The sequence below is a fragment of the Parastagonospora nodorum genome (assembly GCF_000146915.1).
Source record: "Parastagonospora nodorum SN15 chromosome Unknown scaffold_3, whole genome shotgun sequence".
NCBI lineage: Eukaryota > Fungi > Ascomycota > Dothideomycetes > Pleosporales > Phaeosphaeriaceae > Parastagonospora > Parastagonospora nodorum.
In genome coordinates, this window is record NW_001884551.1 from 1,220,179 (window position 1) to 1,238,838 (window position 18,660).

At 52.1% G+C, this 18,660-nt stretch overlaps 11 protein-coding genes across 11 annotated transcripts; 6 read left to right on the forward strand and 5 right to left on the reverse strand.

Moving 5' to 3' along the window:
• Positions 1 to 164: 164 nt before the first annotated feature.
• Positions 165 to 1,861, forward strand: SNOG_02375 (hypothetical protein; the record flags this gene model as incomplete). Its single annotated transcript, XM_001792930.1, has 1 exon — positions 165 to 1,861. The coding sequence occupies one exon, from the start codon at positions 165 to 167 to the stop codon at positions 1,638 to 1,640; it is 1,476 nt and encodes a 491-aa protein (XP_001792982.1). The 3' UTR covers positions 1,641 to 1,861.
• Positions 1,862 to 2,135: 274 nt separating this feature from the next.
• On the forward strand, positions 2,136 to 3,653 carry SNOG_02376 (hypothetical protein; the record flags this gene model as incomplete). Its single annotated transcript, XM_001792931.1, has 1 exon — positions 2,136 to 3,653. One exon carries the CDS (start codon positions 2,136 to 2,138, stop codon positions 3,651 to 3,653), a length of 1,518 nt encoding a protein of 505 aa, XP_001792983.1.
• A 677-nt stretch (positions 3,654 to 4,330) lies between these two features.
• On the forward strand, positions 4,331 to 5,215 carry SNOG_02377 (hypothetical protein; the record flags this gene model as incomplete). The annotated part of the gene is made up of 1 exon (XM_001792932.1): positions 4,331 to 5,215. One exon carries the CDS (start codon positions 4,331 to 4,333, stop codon positions 5,213 to 5,215), a length of 885 nt encoding a protein of 294 aa, XP_001792984.1.
• A 467-nt stretch (positions 5,216 to 5,682) lies between these two features.
• On the reverse strand, positions 5,683 to 6,878 carry SNOG_02378 (hypothetical protein; the record flags this gene model as incomplete). The annotated part of the gene is made up of 4 exons (XM_001792933.1): positions 5,683 to 6,093; positions 6,153 to 6,684; positions 6,762 to 6,811; positions 6,840 to 6,878. The coding sequence occupies 4 exons, from the start codon at positions 6,876 to 6,878 to the stop codon at positions 5,683 to 5,685; spliced, it is 1,032 nt and encodes a 343-aa protein (XP_001792985.1).
• Positions 6,879 to 7,292: 414 nt separating this feature from the next.
• SNOG_02379 (hypothetical protein) lies at positions 7,293 to 8,229 on the forward strand (the record flags this gene model as incomplete). Its single annotated transcript, XM_001792934.1, has 3 exons — positions 7,293 to 7,754; positions 7,813 to 8,077; positions 8,210 to 8,229. The coding sequence occupies 3 exons, from the start codon at positions 7,293 to 7,295 to the stop codon at positions 8,227 to 8,229; spliced, it is 747 nt and encodes a 248-aa protein (XP_001792986.1).
• A 44-nt stretch (positions 8,230 to 8,273) lies between these two features.
• On the reverse strand, positions 8,274 to 9,539 carry SNOG_02380 (hypothetical protein; the record flags this gene model as incomplete). The annotated part of the gene is made up of 1 exon (XM_001792935.1): positions 8,274 to 9,539. One exon carries the CDS (start codon positions 9,537 to 9,539, stop codon positions 8,274 to 8,276), a length of 1,266 nt encoding a protein of 421 aa, XP_001792987.1.
• Positions 9,540 to 9,564: 25 nt separating this feature from the next.
• On the reverse strand, positions 9,565 to 9,789 carry SNOG_02381 (hypothetical protein; the record flags this gene model as incomplete). The annotated part of the gene is made up of 2 exons (XM_001792936.1): positions 9,565 to 9,645; positions 9,700 to 9,789. 2 exons carry the CDS (start codon positions 9,787 to 9,789, stop codon positions 9,565 to 9,567), a joined length of 171 nt encoding a protein of 56 aa, XP_001792988.1.
• Positions 9,790 to 10,267: 478 nt separating this feature from the next.
• Positions 10,268 to 11,557, reverse strand: SNOG_02382 (hypothetical protein; the record flags this gene model as incomplete). Its single annotated transcript, XM_001792937.1, has 3 exons — positions 10,268 to 11,037; positions 11,099 to 11,431; positions 11,485 to 11,557. The coding sequence occupies 3 exons, from the start codon at positions 11,555 to 11,557 to the stop codon at positions 10,268 to 10,270; spliced, it is 1,176 nt and encodes a 391-aa protein (XP_001792989.1).
• Positions 11,558 to 14,597: 3,040 nt separating this feature from the next.
• Positions 14,598 to 15,704, reverse strand: SNOG_02383 (hypothetical protein; the record flags this gene model as incomplete). The annotated part of the gene is made up of 1 exon (XM_001792938.1): positions 14,598 to 15,704. One exon carries the CDS (start codon positions 15,702 to 15,704, stop codon positions 14,598 to 14,600), a length of 1,107 nt encoding a protein of 368 aa, XP_001792990.1.
• A 421-nt stretch (positions 15,705 to 16,125) lies between these two features.
• SNOG_02384 (hypothetical protein) lies at positions 16,126 to 16,860 on the forward strand (the record flags this gene model as incomplete). Its single annotated transcript, XM_001792939.1, has 1 exon — positions 16,126 to 16,860. The coding sequence occupies one exon, from the start codon at positions 16,126 to 16,128 to the stop codon at positions 16,858 to 16,860; it is 735 nt and encodes a 244-aa protein (XP_001792991.1).
• A 717-nt stretch (positions 16,861 to 17,577) lies between these two features.
• Positions 17,578 to 18,578, forward strand: SNOG_02385 (hypothetical protein; the record flags this gene model as incomplete). The annotated part of the gene is made up of 2 exons (XM_001792940.1): positions 17,578 to 17,764; positions 17,797 to 18,578. 2 exons carry the CDS (start codon positions 17,578 to 17,580, stop codon positions 18,576 to 18,578), a joined length of 969 nt encoding a protein of 322 aa, XP_001792992.1.
• Between the last annotated feature and the right edge of the window lie 82 nt (positions 18,579 to 18,660).

Below are 18,660 nucleotides of genomic sequence, written 5' to 3' on the forward strand. Positions count from 1 at the left end.
TTCGTACGTTTTCTAAAGCCCCACCTCGTCTGATGCATGTTAGATGGAGCCCAGAAGCTGATATATGGTGAATTACGCAGGCATGGCGCTTGCTCTCGCGCTCTTTTTTACCGCCCGACCAGCAGAAATCCCTCCTAGCGTATACGCCCATGTTCCATTCGAAAATGTTCGGCGAGAAGAGCAATTACCGGGATGCGCATTTCCAGCCGCTCAAGTCGGGGATGGCGTCGCCGCCGGATGCATATCATGTTTCGCAGGTCGAGGATGGAGAAAGACATCTCGATGGGAATCCGGCATTTGATAGGCCACTCACGGTGCAATTCTGCTCGAACGATCCGGACGATTTCCTGCGGGCAGCGAAACATGTTGCGCCGTTTTGTGATGCGGTGGATCTGAATCTAGGATGTCCGCAGGGTATTGCGAAGAGAGGGAAATATGGAGCTTTCTTGCAGGAGGATCAAGGCCTCATTGCGAGGATGATCAATAAATTGCACGAGGAACTGGAAGTGCCTGTCACGGCGAAGATGCGGGTTCTCGAAACGAAGGAGAAGACGTTGGAATATGCGAAGACTATCCTGGACGCGGGCGCGAGTATCATCACGGTGCATGGCCGGCGGAGGGAACAAAAGGGACACAACACAGGTTTGGCAGACTGGCAAATGATACGGTATCTGAGGGAGAGTTTACCGAAGGATACGGTCATATTCGCGAACGGAAACATCCTGCAACATGAGGATATTGCAGCATGTCTGGAAGCAACAGGCGCAGACGGCGTCATGAGCGCTGAAGGAAACCTCTATGATCCCACCATCTTCGCGCCACCACCGCCAGTAGGCCAAGAAGGGCAAGAATACTGGCGTGACCGAAACGGCAAAGGTGGCTACCGCGTCGACGCCGTGATGCGCCGCTACATGGACATAATTCACAAACATGCCCTTGGTCAACAACCACCAGTGCGGAAACCCCTCTGGATGCCCGGCGACCCCGAAGAGCCTGTCAAGCAAGAACAAACCCCCTCAGAAGAAGGTGAAGAAGAAGACGGACCACCCAAAAAGAAGCAAAAGAGACTATCCAAAGCCGAACAGAAAAAAGCCAAATCCTCGAATCCAAACCTCACAGCCATGCAAGCACATCTTTTCCACATGCTCCGCCCCCTCGTGTCCGAACACCACAACGTCCGCGACGCCCTGGCGCGCTCGCGAACAGGCGACATCGACGCGTTTGAAAACGTCCTCGCGCTCGTCGAACAAGCCGTCAAACAAGGCATCCAAGCCTACGAATCCTCACCACCCACCGACGCCCCCGAACCCCTACCATCGACAGAAAACCTTGATCCCTACGAATCCTCACTAGCCACTGTAGCGCGGTGCAAACGCCCGTATTGGGTGTGTCAGCCGTATGTGCGGCCGTTACCCAAGGAGGCTATTGAGAAGGGGAGTATGACGGTGAGTAAGAAGGAGAAGAAGAGGATGGAGGAGGAGACGAAGGCGGTGGGATTGGAGGTTGGTGGGAGGGTGGAGGAGAAGGATGAGAAGACAGGGGAGACGTTGGGAAAGGACAGTTTGGAGGAGAGTGAGAGGAGGGAGGGGAAGGGGGACGAGGTTGTAGAGGAGCCGAGGGAGGGTGTGGTTTGCGGTTGAGGCTTGAAGGTGAAGGTGATATACCCAATGCATTGTGTGGCGTTATCAAGTGACGCGAACTCCGAGACAGTTAGAGTCCGAGTTCAGGGCAGATTTGTGTCGAGGTATTTTGGAGACGGCCAGTTTCCGGCGCTCTTCCCTAGGCCGTAGGATGTCGTTTCCTCGTTCGCCGTCATGTCAGGTTTGCTCCTTCCAATCCTGCTATCCTCATCCTACATCAACTCTCTCTCTCTCTCTTCCGCATTCCTTCTACACTTTTGACACGTCGGTGCTTGCTTCTACTTAACATGTCTGGTCTGATTACTCGTCTCGTTGCTGTCATACTCTCGATTTTCGCTTCCACTCGACTCCCCACACCTGGTCCACGATGGGATGACTGCAAACGCAACTGCCAAGACGTGGTTGCGAAGGCGCAACCAGAAAATTGATTATGACAACACGCGACATGCGCCTTAACACCAGACTCTGAATCGACACAAGAACCGGTTTCGACACATGGTTACGACACGCGGCCAACACGCCAGGCGCGCCCAGGGAATCAAGGGCCCAGCTTCGCTCGTGGGCAAGATAAAGGCGAGAGCTGCGAAGCCACCTGTCCCTCTACAACAAAACATACCTGCTGCGGTCCAGAAGCACATAGCCCAGCTCAAACATGGAGGATCGAAGCAGGCGGCCAGGGCAAGAGGCAAGAGGCTACAAGTACGCATCCTAGGTGCCAATCGTGTGTTCAGCGGCAGTGTCTACATCCCCGATTATTCAGCGGCACGCGAACCCGACTCGACCCGCCTGCTGGATGTTGCGGCGTCAATGCAAGCTGGACACACGATTGTGTACTGGTGTGATGGAAGCGCAGCCCAGGGGTTCCTCGGCGCCGGAGTTGCTTGGACTGACAGCGACAAAGAAATGTCAGAGGAGTATGAGTTAGGCTACAACACAGGATCATCGCAGGATGCCGAACTCTTTGCTATCGCTGCAGCCCTGGGACAAGCGAAATTGGAGGTACAACGAGGCCGAGACGTGCAGCTCGTACGGATCTACACAGATGCGCAGATGGTTCTGAAGGCGCTTAACGACGGCACAAGGTGTCCTTTGGGCCCTTTGGTATCCGCAGAGACTGCCCTGGAAGGATTGTACGAGCGCACAGACTTTCTGACGAATGCAGGCATTGAGGTGGAATTGCTCTGGGTCAAAGGGCACTCAAACAGCCGTGGTAACTGCCTCGCAGACGAAGTTGCCGACAGAGCCGTCAAATCGCAAATCAGACGCCGAGGTCATACCACCTGGAAACCTGAACTCACTTCAGATGCGGATGTCCCTGACAATTTCAAGCAGATGGGTCAAGACTGGGCCGATGAATGGTTATACCGCGCCAATCCTCATCAGGGCTGGAAGCGCAAGCGTACCATGTGCACTTGGATGTTGGAACTCAGCGATAAAGATGAACCAACAGCACCAAGAGCATCACCAGAACTTCAGGTATCTGGTGAGGATTCTGCCGGTGACCCGGGCGGCTTCATGATCCCCGAAACCAACCACCAAAGCAGCCTTATCCTTGACGAGCTGATCTTCAATCTACGCAATCAATGGAGCACTATCGATGCTCAGATCGAGAAGCTCGAAATCCTGATCGCCAGGAATGGAGGAAGAGGTAAGTTTCTCCAAAACAAGCGGCAGGGTTTCGTCGATGAAGCGCGGCCGCTATATGAGCAGCGTGCTCACATCCAAGACGAAATCGATACTGCGAGGCATACTAAGTTGGCAAGACAGAACTATGTCGAGGACCAGGTCGGGATGGCTGCTGATGAAGAATATGACGAGATTGAGCAAGGCGACGATGAGGGATTGGATGGAGAAGAGCAGGGGATTGGGCATTCGTTGCTGGAAGAGCTCAACGATTCGCTATTGGCAGGCGACGGGATCGAGAGCACAGATGACGAGGTTGAGGTTGACACGGATGATGAACTCGAGAGGCAGTTCCAAGACGACATTGCGCTCGCGCAGCGACACAAATAAGAGTGTCCCAGGCTTTGGAAGATATCATCCTCTTCCACCACAAGCCATATACATCAAACTCTATAGAACACTGAATCAAGCTTAACAAATCTATGCTTGCGATGTGCCTAACCAGGGCGTGCCTTGTTGCATCGATGTCAACGGCAATCTCCAGACCATGTGATGGAAGCTGGGCAAACTTGACACTGAGGCTCATCAGACACTTGTCCGGTCAAGACGCCCGGTTCGCGCCATGATTCGTGGAGCGTCGCGGCAACATCCGAATGGACCCTGATCCTGGGCTGTACGTCATCGGTGCGGTCTCCCCCACATCTCACTCGCTGTCAGCACTCGATCGACCAGCGGTGCTACAGGAAAGAGTAGCGATTGCCATGTTTCACCTTCTTGGAACCTATCTTTAGCTGGAGGCAAACCCTCACCGTTCATGTGTGATGCATGGGGAGCGTGGTGGTAGGGAAGAGAATTTTCTCCCAAGTCAACATATTTAGGCCATCTCGCACTTGCACTGCGGCAGGATTTCACTAATTGCGCCATCCGCAAATGTCACTGCACGGTATCGCGATTTCTCCGGATGAGCCGTACTCGCTCCTGAAACACTTTATAAACCCTCACCCCGCCATCAAGTGCGCCAATTTCCTTGCACGACCCCACGACTCCCCGCACCCTGTACCTTCACCATGACCAGCATCGTGAAGGGCTTCGGCGTCTCGAGCAGCGACGCCAGCAATGGCAACAGCGGCACCGAGTTCCTCTGCATGCTGTCACCGCCCAAGGAGAAGGTCGACGGGTACGACAACACGAAGCCATGTAGCGAGCAGACCATCAACGTCCCGCCATTGTTCCGCGACGCCATGGCCGTCCGCGAGGAAGTATACGGCGAGCAAGGCATCCCCCTCGAGGCCGAGTTCGACGAAGACGACGCCCGCAGCTGGCATTGGATCGCCTACGCCTCTGTAGCCTCGACATCCATGCCGCCCAAATACCTGCGCTCCGACTCGCCCAACACGCCCGCAGAGGATGCCCGTCGCGCTTCCGCCTCGGCCTCGCGCATGCCCGTCGCTACAATCCGCCTGATACCCCCACCCCACAGCCCGAACAAGTACATCAACAACACCAAGAAGCCAGACAAGCACGCCGACGCCGACCCGCCCAGCGACGAGGCGCATCCCCCCGAGCCATACGTCAAGCTGGGCCGCCTCGCTACCCTAAAGCCCTACCGCGGCATGGGTCTCGCTGGCCTCCTGATCAACGCCATCGCCGACTTCGCCAAACAGAACCCCGATACAATCTACAAGCCCCCGTCGCCGACCGCCATGGAGCGGGCGCAGATCAAGGAACACGGCCGCGACCAGCACCTTGCTTGGGATGGCCTGATCATGATCCACGCCCAGGCCAATCTCAAGAAGATGTGGGAGAAGCACGGGTTTAGTGAAGAGTTGCGGAACGACCATGGCGAGGTGGAGATTCACGCTGAGCCGCATTGGGTGGAGGAGGGGATTGAGCACATTGGTATGTGGAAGCGTATTGAGGTGAAGAAGAGGCCAGGCATGAGTTCGCATTGATTCGATGCTCCCTGCACGAGGTTTGACGCTGCGGCATGTGTTCCACTCAATCATTTACAACTTTGACGACACCACCACTTTATACCCGAACAAGATTCACGACGACACGGCCGGATTTACCACTTTTTCTTACAAACTCACAAAACAACATAGATTCGGAATGGAAACACTCGCTCATGGGCTTGGGGGCGCATGCAGTGAACGGTTCTCCTCAATAGATGACAATTGAATATAAAAAAATCTCGTCTCATACCATCGTTATGCCCTGATGCTTTCTCGCCAACCAATACATCAACACTCCTTTTGAAATCCGTCACAAGTCCGAATACCCCAAGCCACACGGACATGTATACTCTACCCTATCCTACCAAAAATAACGCCAGAACAAATCTATACCCAACGAGCAGCGAAGCTCCCCAAATCCGTCTAACATCCACACCCCCTACATGTACCACCCAACATCTCCATCACCCCACACACGTCCTCGTGCTCCCTGTCGTCGCGCACTTGTACGGGTCCAAACACCCGTTATCCCGGCTTTTCTCGCAGTCGTACCCGGGGCATCCCCACATGGTCGACCCACAGCATGTCGCCGATGCGCTGTGGTACGAGTAGCAGAGCCCCTCGGCGCAGTCGCTGTTCGCCTTGCAGCTGGACCCTGGAGATGTGTAGATCTTGGCACGTGCTGTTGGTGCTGGCGGTGTTGAGGTGGGGGTTTTGGGGCGCGAGGTGGGCGGGTTTGCGGGTGTGAGTGTTGGAGAAGAGGAGTCTGGGGAGGGAGATGGAGAGGCTGGTGGAGACATGGGAGAGGTTACGGGTGGGTCTGTGGACGAAGTCGTATATGATAGTGTTGACTGTGGGAAAGCAGCTTGCGGAGTCTAGAAAACCTGTCAGTGCATATGTTCTCATCTCTTCGGGTTTGGCATGAGAAACTTACTGAAACTCCCAATGTGTTTTGCGATGCTGCTTCTCGAGGCCGGAAATGTACCACCAGTGGTACAATGATGGCTGTGAGAAGTATCAATGTGAATGCGGAGATTGCCAGGGTTCGGTTTCTTCGTATGATGATGGGCAGTCGGTGCGATCTTGGGGTGGTTTTGCTCATAGCCGTGCCGACGTCCGTGACTCGATCGCGTAGTTCGATCGTCTCCATCTGTTCCTGGTGGTGTTCACTTCGCTGGTCCAAGGTACGTTCATGACTGTGGCTATTCCAGCCATTGTTGTTCGCGATTAAGAGGTGGACGTGAGTGTTGCCGAAGGTATGCTCGGTGTTGGCGACCTTGTTAGTGCCCGAGACGTTGTTGTCTCGCACTTGGAACTCTGGCTCTCTTGCTTCGCCCATTTGTGTGGAGAATGCATGAGCCGGGAATGAAGGAGGTAAAATGGAATGCAGAGAAGGATAGAAGGTGGACCCCAATTCATCAGCTCGATTAAAGGGGCCCGGCACAGACCTGCTCCTGTTGCCTGCTCTGTATAAATAGTATCATCTGGACTGACCCTATGGTGCCAATCGCTTTGTCTAAGTGTTTGTGTCTCCAGTAGTCACCTGGCACGGAAGCATAGTCGTAGTGGAAACCTCATTTGAAATGCGCTCATCTGGAGAGTGAATAACACATGTACTCACGACATTGCTGAGGAAGGCGCGAGTAGGGCTTGTTGCCATTACGACCCCGTTACATCCTTGAAGGTCTAAGCCGTTATTATGTGACCTTCTATGCAACCAAGCGATGTTCGCCCCCAGGGCACAACTTCGAAAGTGCCTTGGGGCTCAGTCCTGCCACAACACCGGGATGTGGGTATGTTGCCTTCGTACTTATCTGCCCAACTAAGTGACACAGGTCGTAACCTAAGCTTCCCTCCCGGTTGATAGCGCTGCGTCTCTTGGTGGTGCGGTGCACTGCCCGCATAGCTGACAGCGAATGCGATGGTTCTACTTTTCAGCCTCGCCAGCCACCGCACCGGTCAGCAGAGGTCCTCCAGATACATTACCCCGCCCTTCTTCCTAGTCGCCCATGCCAATATACAGCCTCATGCTCTTTTATCAGCATATTACCCGGAGGTTTCCTAAGAACAAGATATGGATATAGTCGCAGGAGCTGCGAGCGTTTCCCAACTCATTGCCTACAGCCTTTCATCAGCTCACTGTCTGCAGCAGCTCTACAACGAGCTCAAGAACTTCGGGACTTCATATCGCAACGAAGAAACGAATGTTTGCCTGCTCCTAGACGTCATCAAGGGGCTTTCGGACCAGGGTGTCGATGATAGCGACCCTATCCTTCCTATCCTGCTGGATATTTCCAGACTCGCTTGCGAAATCTTACACCTCCTTCAGCCCCGACGGCTTCTAGGGATCAATTGGACCCCTCTTACTAAACAGGACGAGCTGAAGTCATCCTTTGGGGCGCTGGATAAGAAGCAGAAGCTGCTGCATCTGCGTGTCTCTGGAGAAACTCTCACGGCTCTTCGAACAGTATCCAGACAAGGGTCATTTTTCAGCCTTGCTCCAACTCACACGATGGCTACGCCTCCTCCCCCAAAGGTATTTGACATTCTATTCAACTGAAAGCGGACATCCTTTGTTGACTGAGCGCGATTAGTTTACTTGCAACAACAATAACATTAGAGGAGTTCAGGAAGTGCTTTGTGGATATGAAGTCCGCCCTATCGATGCTGAAGTCAACAACAACGACGTTTCTTTCATGTCTGTCAATCGTGCGGGCAACAAGAATGAATTGTCCGGAGAACAGATTGTGAAGATCGTCAGTGAGCAAGCAACACACAGTTCGGAGAAAGCAGCCAATGACGCGGCCAAACAAGACCAAGCTGGAAACCAGGGCGCTACAGGGGGCAGAGTTATGCTAAGTGCGTTTTGCGAGGGAGGACGTTCGGAGCAATCTGACTTTACGAGAAACATGAGAAACAAACGGCTTAACCATTTCGGGAATTGACGCAATATGTTGGCAATTGCGCGCACACACACTGTACTCAATCAAGTTTGCGCTAGGAGGATGTAGTTATTGTTTTGCACCGCGCTCAAGCTATCAGTGCTCAATTAAACTCATATCGGCGGCGGTGCCAAATCCAGTCCTTCAACTTGCAACTTGAACTGATCGCTTCTTGAGTAGCTTCCCGCAGCATCAAAGTCGAGCCGACCCCTCTCACAGTCCTCAAAGTCAATCTCAACAGTAAGCAGCTCATCCTCAGACTCCCAAAGCGGCCCGGCAAGGACTTCACCAAGTGGTGAGATTATGCAGGAGCCCCCGCGAGAGACGAACTCCTCGCCGTCTGCTGACGAGGTCTGTACAGGCGCAGCTGAGCTTTGGAAGGGATTGGTGTTAAGGGCATCCGTCACTGCCGGAGACTCGATGGCGGAGTCTGTGTTTGACTGCTGGGCATCCTTGTCGTCTCTGATAGGTATGCATATTTCGTTGCCATCTTCCGTCTTGCAGATGGTACTCTTCCTCCTTCCAGCGCTCGTCACTGATGGTTTTGGCCCCTCGTTTCCCATTGTGCCGTTCGCTGTGGAATTATCGCTTCCAGGCTTCTTCACACCAGTGATCCATTCTGGTAGATGCTTCTTCTTCACGCACTGGTTTGCGCTGACGACAAAACATCTTCCTTCGCATCCCACAGTGCGCATCAACGATTCCCATGTATCTCTCGCATCTGCCGTGGGCGCGAACCAGAGATTGACGTTCTGGCTGTACAAGCTCTGTCTGAGCATAGGCATGTAGTTCTCCCAACAGATCGCAGAGCCCATCGTAAGTTTTACACCCTTTATCTCTGTCGTAACCGCACGGAGCGTAGATGCCGTTCCCTGGCCCCAGATCAAGCGTTCTGAGCCAGTCGGCATGAGCTTACGCCTCTTGCCCAGTATACCAAGCTTTGGACAGACGAAGACAGCGGCACAGTACAGTGTACCAGCACATCGCTCAACTAGCCCAGTGACGACGAAGACGCCAGTCTCCCTAGCAATGCGCTCAAGCTCCTCACGTGTGCCATCTCCGCGATATGCCTTCGCTCTCGGTAGCTCCAAGTTCTTCTCCAACCAATCTTTGCCGGCGCCAGCCGGTGTATCCCCCATGTCCACGGCATCGTGGAAGTAGTGCAGGAATTGCTCACGGCCCTCAGGAGCGCGTGCGCCAACTGCCGCGCCGAAGCTGCATGTTCGCGGATAGCCACCGAGATAGGCTTCGGGGAAGAGGATGATGTCTACGCCTTGCGAAGCGGCACGTCTAGTCGTTTCTTCAAGCGCTTGCAGGGTTTCGACGGTCGTTGCGAGCGTACGCGCTTGCGCAGACGCGACTTTGAGCTTCTGGGGCATTGTGTAAATCGAGTGCTAACAGGGGCTAGGCCTTGGTGTCCGGTGTGCTTATCAGCGGCTTCAGCTTTTCCAACTCAGTCAGGTACGCAGGATCAATCGAGTCCGTCTAGGCAATGAGTAATGAAGCATGAGTGTGAGTAATGGTAGCTTCCCCGCTCACCCCACCTCGGAAGCATCCAAATGCAACAATGGCGACCGAGTGTCCAACGTTCGCTAAGCAACGATCCTCAAGGCAGATCGTCATAGCCATGAGGGAATGATTCAATGCCACGGGCGGCTGGAGATCTAGTCCCCGCGTGAAAAATGCAGAGACGGAGTTTGGCGGTTGTACTACTCAGGTACCCTCTGCAAATTCGATGTTAGCGAGTCAGCAGTCACCAAGTTTCGTCATGCGATTGTGTCATGAATCAGGCCTCCAAGGGCCAACCTATCGTATTCAGTCGCTCCGTTCTAATGCTTGAAGATGGGCAAAACGCCGTCCGATTCCTTCGTAATGCGCCGCAATGTGCCCAAGAATTCAAAGCCGTACTGAAAAGGAAAGGGGTATCGGACCTGTACAGAGAGTATGGTGGTACAGTGAATGCGTCATAAAATAGGAAAAGATGAGTCTAGCAATGACGATGCTGAGAAGTTGTTGGAAGAAGGAAAATAGCTAGCTACTTCCATACAGCTACGTCGCTTCAATTAAGGGTGTGAGTAATAATGTAATTCGGTTATGAACTTTCTGTTCAATACCTCTTCGATCCGTAATCGTCGTGAATTGCGCCACGCTCGATGTCTCTGTCTCGTGCAGGACTGGGAGAGTCATTCTGGCTTCCTGGCTTGAATGCAGCGCAGATGGTACTCCTCTGAACCCAGGTGTTCAAGCTTTTTCCATCAGAAGAAGTGAGATTCCTTGTACTGGCGAAGCTCTTTTGGCTGACGTCGTCCCTCTGTTCAACATGAACATCTAGACCCTGGCTAACTTTGATACCCTGCAGTGGCAGAGCGTCTGGATCATCGCTGGTATCTGCGCGTGACGCCATTGCAGAGTGTCCTGAAAACGACGGTTTGCCGCGCGATCGTGACAGTAGGTTCGATGATTTGTTGATAGTGGACCTGCCATACCCGTAGGCCCCAGATGTAGAGTTTGTCATGGAAAAGTATCGCTTGAAAAACACCTTCAACGCTGGCGCAGAAGCGCAGATCACACCCAGATCAGCTTCGAGCGCTGTCCATATCCAACCGTAGTACGCATACCAGGTGATGTCGAAGGTGTAGTAATACACGTAGGTCGCGTAGTATGTGCGCAAGATACCACAAACGCATGTGACCAGACCAATAGCGAAAATACCACAGAGTGCGATTTTCGTCCGCTTTGGCATCTTGAGGTTCCATACGAGGAAGATTGGTAGCAAGCAGATAACGAGGTCTTGAAACGTCCCGACAATTGCACAGGCGACAACAATCGCGCCTTCGTCTCGGCAGGTGACTGGATTCTTGAAACGCCATGCGAGGTCTAAATATTGGTGCAAAAGTCAGTGTATGTCTCAGGGAGTCCGCACATTGATATGACGTACCGAAAAGGTGGAAGGTGCCAACGACTGGGTCGCAGGTGAAGACAAGAAGAAATCCAAATATAATGGCGTATATGGCGCAGAATGCAATCATGACCCAGATTGAATACACAAATGCGGTCTTCAGAGAGCCGGTGATGCGTCGATAAAAGCACAGGATAGAGATCTTGATCAGCGTGGTAGAGGCTAGGTAGTTGAGCTCAACGGACATGGACATCTTGACGACTGTTAGCTTGAAATCCACATGCTTCATTTTGATACATACCTTGCGAGACGTCACATGTGTGAACTCGGTCTGATCCCAAGCATGCCACTGGAAGCCGTAAATTCTGATAGCTGCGGGTGGTCAACAGCCATTCAAGTTGCTGGACTCGTGGCACTCGACGTACCTAAGATGGTGGAAATGCTGAGACCTGTGACAAAGATCATGGCGAGACTCATCAACACATCGTCCAAACCCATACTCTTTGCCACAGCGAGTCGTGCCCATATTCGTGCGGCAAACACCAAGAACGTTATTGCAAGTGCGATTATCAGGACAATCGGTGCTTCCCAGCCCCTTTCTTCAGGATTTGTATGATTGGGAGCAGGCCAACTCAGCAGAACTTCGGCAGACGGATGAAGTCCTCCATCGCGTGCGACGAGAGCGTGCGACCTCGAGTACATGTCCGCCACGTCGGCCAAGTTAGAAGTCCTCGATCGGATAGGAAGTGGTAAGGGTCAGATGCAGACGAGCCAGGTCGTGGGGTACAAAGCCTCATCTATACGCAGGGCACAGGGCTCTCCTTGTACTCATTGATTTCCAACGGTAAGTGGGTCATAGCCCTGATGCACGTCCTTAGTCAAACGCCAGTGGAATGACCCACGCCACATCCGCTGAGCACGCACTATTCGCTTACACCAAACCAGCATCGGCACGCGAACCGCTTATGGCAGAAATTCACGAGGTAAAACCAATAGCGGAAGTAGATGGATGGAGCAATCGACCGGAAAGTTTCGAATCATGATCGCAATGCGTCACGCCAGAGAAGGTTTGACGTGTTCATGCCGGTATTTCGTGGTCATTCTCTGAACGTGTCTGTCGTTATCTGTTAGCAGCAAACGTAGAGACTGATCTCGCTATGATGGATAGAGCCACTGGCCGGGACTTCACTCCCTACGGGCGTAAGGCCTAGTGAGGACCAGGGAAAACGTGAAGCCACGACCCATGAACAATAAAGTAGCGCGCCACGTGCCGAATCGCCTAAGTGCTGAAGTCACAAACTTAAATTTCTACACTACCGGGCTGAGGATCAGCGGTAGAGATGCTTCACGCGAGGAACGTGTCTAGGCAGGATAGCCGACAGTCGCCGACTTTGGAGAGACAAACAATCTGTCAGACCACCGTGAATCATGGTGAGAAAGGGTTCGGAGCTGACATGCATTTAAAGATATTGAATACAAAACGCGACGAATGTGGACGTTTCTCCACAAACCGTGCTTTGCGCGTGGCATGCCGACACTTCAATGCGGACAAGAGCCGCACGCTCTGAGACCTGTTAAATCTCTACCCCAGACTATATTGTGCTTAGGCGAGCCAGAAAGTGAATTGCGATGTGCCTGATACCGTCGTCGATCGTCATCGATCCACCCTCACATGGCGTAGCGCATGGTATATACGATCGCCGCTTCTATCGGCCCTTCGGGACTTTCCACAGCTTGAGAGAACTACCGTGATTTCGGCCGGAACAGATCGTTCTGGGGTGGTCTTGTCTTTGTCTCGCCAAGGGATCTCTGAAGGACCGAGTTTAGCTTGTCTGTAGCACACTGCTGGACCTCGCAGGAGTCGAACATTATGGTGGTGAAACACTCAACGAACACTAGCGTCGCAGACTTTGACCACGAGCGAGGAGCGTTGAAGTGGCCCATAATCGTCTTCGCCTAACCATTAATGCCTGTATATATGTGGCCGTACGATTTTTTTTTCTCGAAATCGAGTCGAGCAGTGATGCACCTGCTGCATCACTTGGTCGTTCGGTCTATGTCGGCGTGTTCGACTAGCCCTAGAAGCCAAGGGACCAAAGATCGACGAGCCTTCCCTGGATTCGGCTCTTACATTTACCGTGAACCTAGTGTCTTCTTTACCGTGGTACTCTCCAATTGTCAGCGAGTTTGAATGAGCGATCTACAAAAACAGCGCCTCGACGCGTGGGTTTTCCCATGTGTGGAGGTGGATGGTTGACTCAGTGGTCCGGTCACACGTCGGCAATTGAGGAGGGAAGGAAAATCAAGAAGACGTTGACAGTAGAAGTGACCTCGGGAGCAGATGCTCCCAGGCATCTATCGCGCTTACGTTAGAAACCAGCCGCTCTCTGTTGCATGCTCCGTCCGCTACGCCGCATCTTTGTCCCGCAACTGCAGAAGTCGAGCGGCACTGTCAGGACGAAATGGTACTCATCTCCGTCGCTTCCTGCTTTGAGCACATTTCACTATATCCATTCTGGAATCTCACCCGACGACCCATCAGTCTGCATAATGTGGAATAAGACAACCTAGATTTTGCATAGATTCAAAAGATGCTTGGACGCAAGTGTTGAAACAGCAGATTCGCAATGACGGCGGAAATACCTGCTTGTGTTAGTAGTAACCATCCACGAGTCGAAAAAACATCGGACGAGTTGAGTGGCCCTCCATCTCCTCACCTAGTCGACACCAAAAGAGCGATGTTCGTGCGCTTTGCGTGATTTTTGCAGACTATCCATGCTGCTAAGACAAGGAAGATTGCGCAACCGTCGTTCTGCAAAACTCCACGGACTTTCCTCCGATGCTTGGCAGTAATCTCGCTAAGAGAGGTGCGTCCCGAGGTCCCTAACGACCTGCGATCTCCACATTCACACTCCCAACGCAGCCATTACACCCTGTTGTCCACAGTTCGGGCCGGTAGAATTCATCGAGGGACAAGTGTCAAGCCGCGCTAACAGAAATCCACCCATCGGCTTCTGTCCAAACTACGATATAGGTCAATCGAGCAGCATGATCTCAGGGGCATATGTGATGCTCAGAACAAAGCACATGTCACGCCATAGTCAAGTTCTGATCCCGTTTGACTCTGTTCAATAGCAATACTTGCCTTGATACCTATGACGAGCACCGATTCTGATATTTGATCTCCTTGAATGGAGCTGGATTTATATCGTCTACTGCTCCTCACTGTCTCGCAAAATTCTCATCTTTCTCATGTAAACATCCTCTTTGGTGTATCACATGCTATTATTGCCACAGTCAATTCATATATAATGTCATGATAAAGAGCTTCGTCATTCTATAATCTCTTTGGTTTTCGACAAGTACATCACAGAACCTCTGAAGCACAAAGGATAGGTAAGGTGACAGCAAATTTTGACGTGTGCGTTTCATTAGTTCTCATTCCCTCGTCTCTAACTGGGTCTTTGAAAGGACTCACAACCTTAACAGGCTTGCGCGCCGAAGATTCCTAAAGTACTTCCCCGACTTCCCGACTTCTCTAGTACTGTTCTTCCAAAGCAAATGCGGCCAAAGCTTCGCGGACTGCCTTGGTGGCATCGTCTTCCACCCGATCGCCAACACAAACGTCGCCCATCTGATCGGTGATATCCTCCATGGCGTTCGAATTGCTGATGACAACTTTAGCAACCCCAGCGTGATTGGGCGGTAGAACATCCACACAGTCAGGGCAGACCCAATGTCCAGCACCCTTGATAGGGCGCTCTTCCCGCGTCAAGCATCGAGTGTGGTACCAGATGTACTGACAGTTGTCATTGTCACACATCACCATTCGATCGCCGTCGTCTACCTGGCGGCAAGTACACCAGATCGTGTCGGGATCGTCGTGTTCCTCAGGCCATGCATTTGTCTGTAAGGCAGGTCGTGCCGGAGCTGGAGCTGTTGTTGGCACTGGAGTCGCATTCGGCATCTTCGGCAGAAAGTGCTCATGGAATGGCTTACGCTCAGCCTTCGTCTTCTCCTCGGCCGCATTAATGCCTTCGAGGCCCTCATCCTTGAGGAACTTGTCGAAGAACTGCATCTTCGGGTCCTCGAATTTTTCAACCATCTTGCATAGACGATGTAGAACAGTAGGTGCCTTGTACTGGTTCCATTCGAAGCGTACTGACGCCGGCGTGATGAGATCGTAGATTTTGCTATGTGCGATGTTATGGATCTTCTCCTCGCGGGTGCCGTCGTCCATCTCGTCATCTTCTTTGATGATGCTCAAGCCCTTCAGCAACATCTCGGTGCGAACTTCACCAGCAATGCACTCAGGGCATACGAATGGGTTCTGCAGGCCCTCCTTTAAACAGTTGGCACCACACTCATTGGCATACTCCACGTAGATCCGGTGGCCACATTTGATGTCGTGGTACGAGGATCGCGAGCCAGCGTTGCAAGACGAGTAGAGGAATTTCAAGTGATCTTCCTTCTCGGCGGGAGTTAGCGAAGACGAACTAGCCTGCATTCTTGGGCGACTTAGATCTTGCGGAGTGTCTTGGACCTTGCGAGAAGGGTTCTGCGCTCGGTAGGATGGTTGTGGGTATGGCTTGTAACGAAAGCTCTCGGCCCAACGCTTTGCCTGTGGCCGCTTGAAACCAGCCATGTTGATGTTGAGGTTCTTTTATTTGTGGCTTGGGGTAGTTTTTGCGGTCGAGGTGTAGGTAGTCTCTGTGTATGTCGAGTGTGCTTGAGTTTTGTGGAGGAAACGTAGGAGTAGAGGGCACAATGGGTGTTATATCCTGGAGGCGACGTTTCGACGGCAGCTGTACAGTGACTGAGCATTGTTGCGATTCGCAGGCCGGAGGCTTAGGCAGCATCGATTTTATTCTATTTTGCGCATCGTCTTTCGGATCACAATGTCACGTTGTCATGTAGCTTCACAGTGTCCGTCTGTACCACGGAACTCCACAGCAACTTTCACTCGGGGCCTGCCAGATGTCCTCCCCGCTTCTCCTTTGATAAGTCTCACTCTCCGCGTCATCAATCACCTCAAATTACTTGCAAACAACTTTCGCAGTTCAACTATGTCGAACAAGCCCACTCCACAACCGTGGTCAGATTCGCTCTGCAACAACCACGACACACATTGCCATACTCTTGACTGTGGCCATATAGTCTTCAGCTCAAGCTCAAGCTCTAACAAGTCGGCATGTTCACCGAACTGCATCCGCGCAGTCTACTTCCAGAAGCCGCAACTGCCCCTGTCTTGGCTCAAGAACACCTCACTGAGCCCGTTCACATGCCCTCAATGCGTTGAGACATGCGTAAGGCTGGACTATGACAGCATGATTCAGAAGCACCGAGAGAGAGGCGGCAGGTTAGCCAATAGCAAGGACACAAATGTACGTTTATGGACTTACACGGCTATTCTCGAGATGATCGAGGCCGGTGGCCGAATGTGCGAGAGTTTGGTCGGTCCTTTCAAAACGCACGACATCCAGGCTTATCAAGCGTTGACTGATATTCGTACAGTTGAGGTCATTCAGGGCACAATATCTGAACTCGAGGGCATGACGCGGTGGGATATGAGGGATGCACCAAACATGATGACTCGGTCCTCGAACAGAGAAACTGAACTAGATGCCGACGATGCTAGTCGTGTGGCGTTGTTGCGAGCGCAGCATGAAGAACAACCAGATAAGCAACATGCCGAGCTTGATGACTTGGCTGATTGGCTTGGAGGTGCAAAGGTGGGCGATGGGGACGGGGATGTAGACATGGAGGATTTGGCAACGAACCTCGAGAGTTTTAGAGCCTGAAGTAACTTATGCCTAACAGCACACTTGCTATCATAGACCGCATCCGAACCTTCTACTTCTATTCCAACACAGTGAATGAACAACTCTTCTTCGCCAATCTTTGTTTCTCGTCTCATACATTTGCATTGCATAGATTTGTCATTTTTAACTACACCATGCTTTCCGCACAATGACAAACTGTAGTGAACAGACACGCTTATGTCTGATATATCTCCATTACCACTATACTCAGCTGTATGAAGGTATTGGTATTTCGATAAAGTTATGTTAATTCGCTCTGGTATTATCATATTGCAGGCTTAATACTGATTGATATGCACGTTAGCATCGAGACCACAATTGGAGAGTAGTCAATATCCTTGAATCTCAAGAAATTCTCCCTCTTCATCAGAAACTGTTCTATCGAATGTCATTTCTAGCAAAATCCAACGCGGTGCAAGATACAGCAGTGATGGTATGCAACATGCACGTGATGAGTAGGCTTGTCATCTAAGGTGCTGGTCTAGAGACACGAAGTTCGTGACCGGTAGCACAATCTCATCGTTGAATACTTGAGCGCGTTTCTATCGGTCTGAAATGCTCTTGCCCCGCTTGTAAAGATCGTGTCCGTTTGCTCTTTCCTTCGTTAGCGCGCTCTCACCTCCACCACCTGCCGAGCTTGTTCAGCTCACCAAAAACACAACTCCACCTCTCCATACTCATCACGCTCCAGATAACATGGACGTGGGATTGCTCAGCCTCGCGGCGAGCCGCCTTGCAGAGATGAACGAGACAGATGCTGAGAACGAAATCACCAGCCTTCGACCAGACGAGCTTACGTCACTCGTGCGATACTACAACAAGAAGGATCGAGAGAGGCTCAAACTTGAAGCTGACGTCGAGCAATATATGAGCGCTGTATTGAGTGCGCGATCGGAGAAGCTGACGTGAATGCAGTCGCTATCAGAAGACAGCATCGTACACGTTCTCCACGCCTTGAGCTCGTGTCTATCCGCCCGTGCAAGAAGCAGAGTACCAACGCTGAAACGGCCCTGGAAATTGAATCAACCACCCGTGCCTCAAGGTCAATTGCGCCTGCAAACTCTGGACAGGATCTTCCAACTGGATCCTCGAGCTCGACAAACAACCGCTCAACATGTGCTGAAGACAGAGCTGAGGGTTTCGCTCGAATCGGAACGCAAAGCATCACGCTCACCAGCCGTGCTAAGTTGTCTATTCCAGGAGCGTTGGTTGGAACTAGGCGGACGCGAGAGCAACCACTACCTCATGTCCTATGGATTCCAGATTCAAATGGTCACTGGAGCTGGGTGTGCCACGACAAGCTTCTTAGCAAGATTGTCGCTGACTTGGTCCAACTCGTCAGGGACAAGATTGTCGACACTCGGTACAAGCGCCAAGGTTGGGCTCAAATGATCAAGTATAAAGAGTTTTACGTGGGACAACACTATTGCATGAGCGAATACGCATGTAGTGACTATGGAGATTTGTCAGTGATGGCATGGGAATATTCTGAGGACGAGAAAAACCGAGCTTGCGATCGCTGCACTGATACACGGCGCCCCTGTCTTCGTCTGGTCAGGTTGGACGATCCCGCCGAGGTTGCTGTTAGCTGGCTCCCGCTTCCAGACAGATACAGGGACGATGCAAGCCCGGAAAGCAAGGAGTTCTGGGTGAAAAAACGCCTTTCGGCAAAGCCAACAACGAAGAGAAAATCATAGACAGATAGAAGCCTTGAAGAGAGCATGGGTTGGGTGGAGAAGGAACATACCCGGACGATGATCTCACCATTCACAAGTCAAA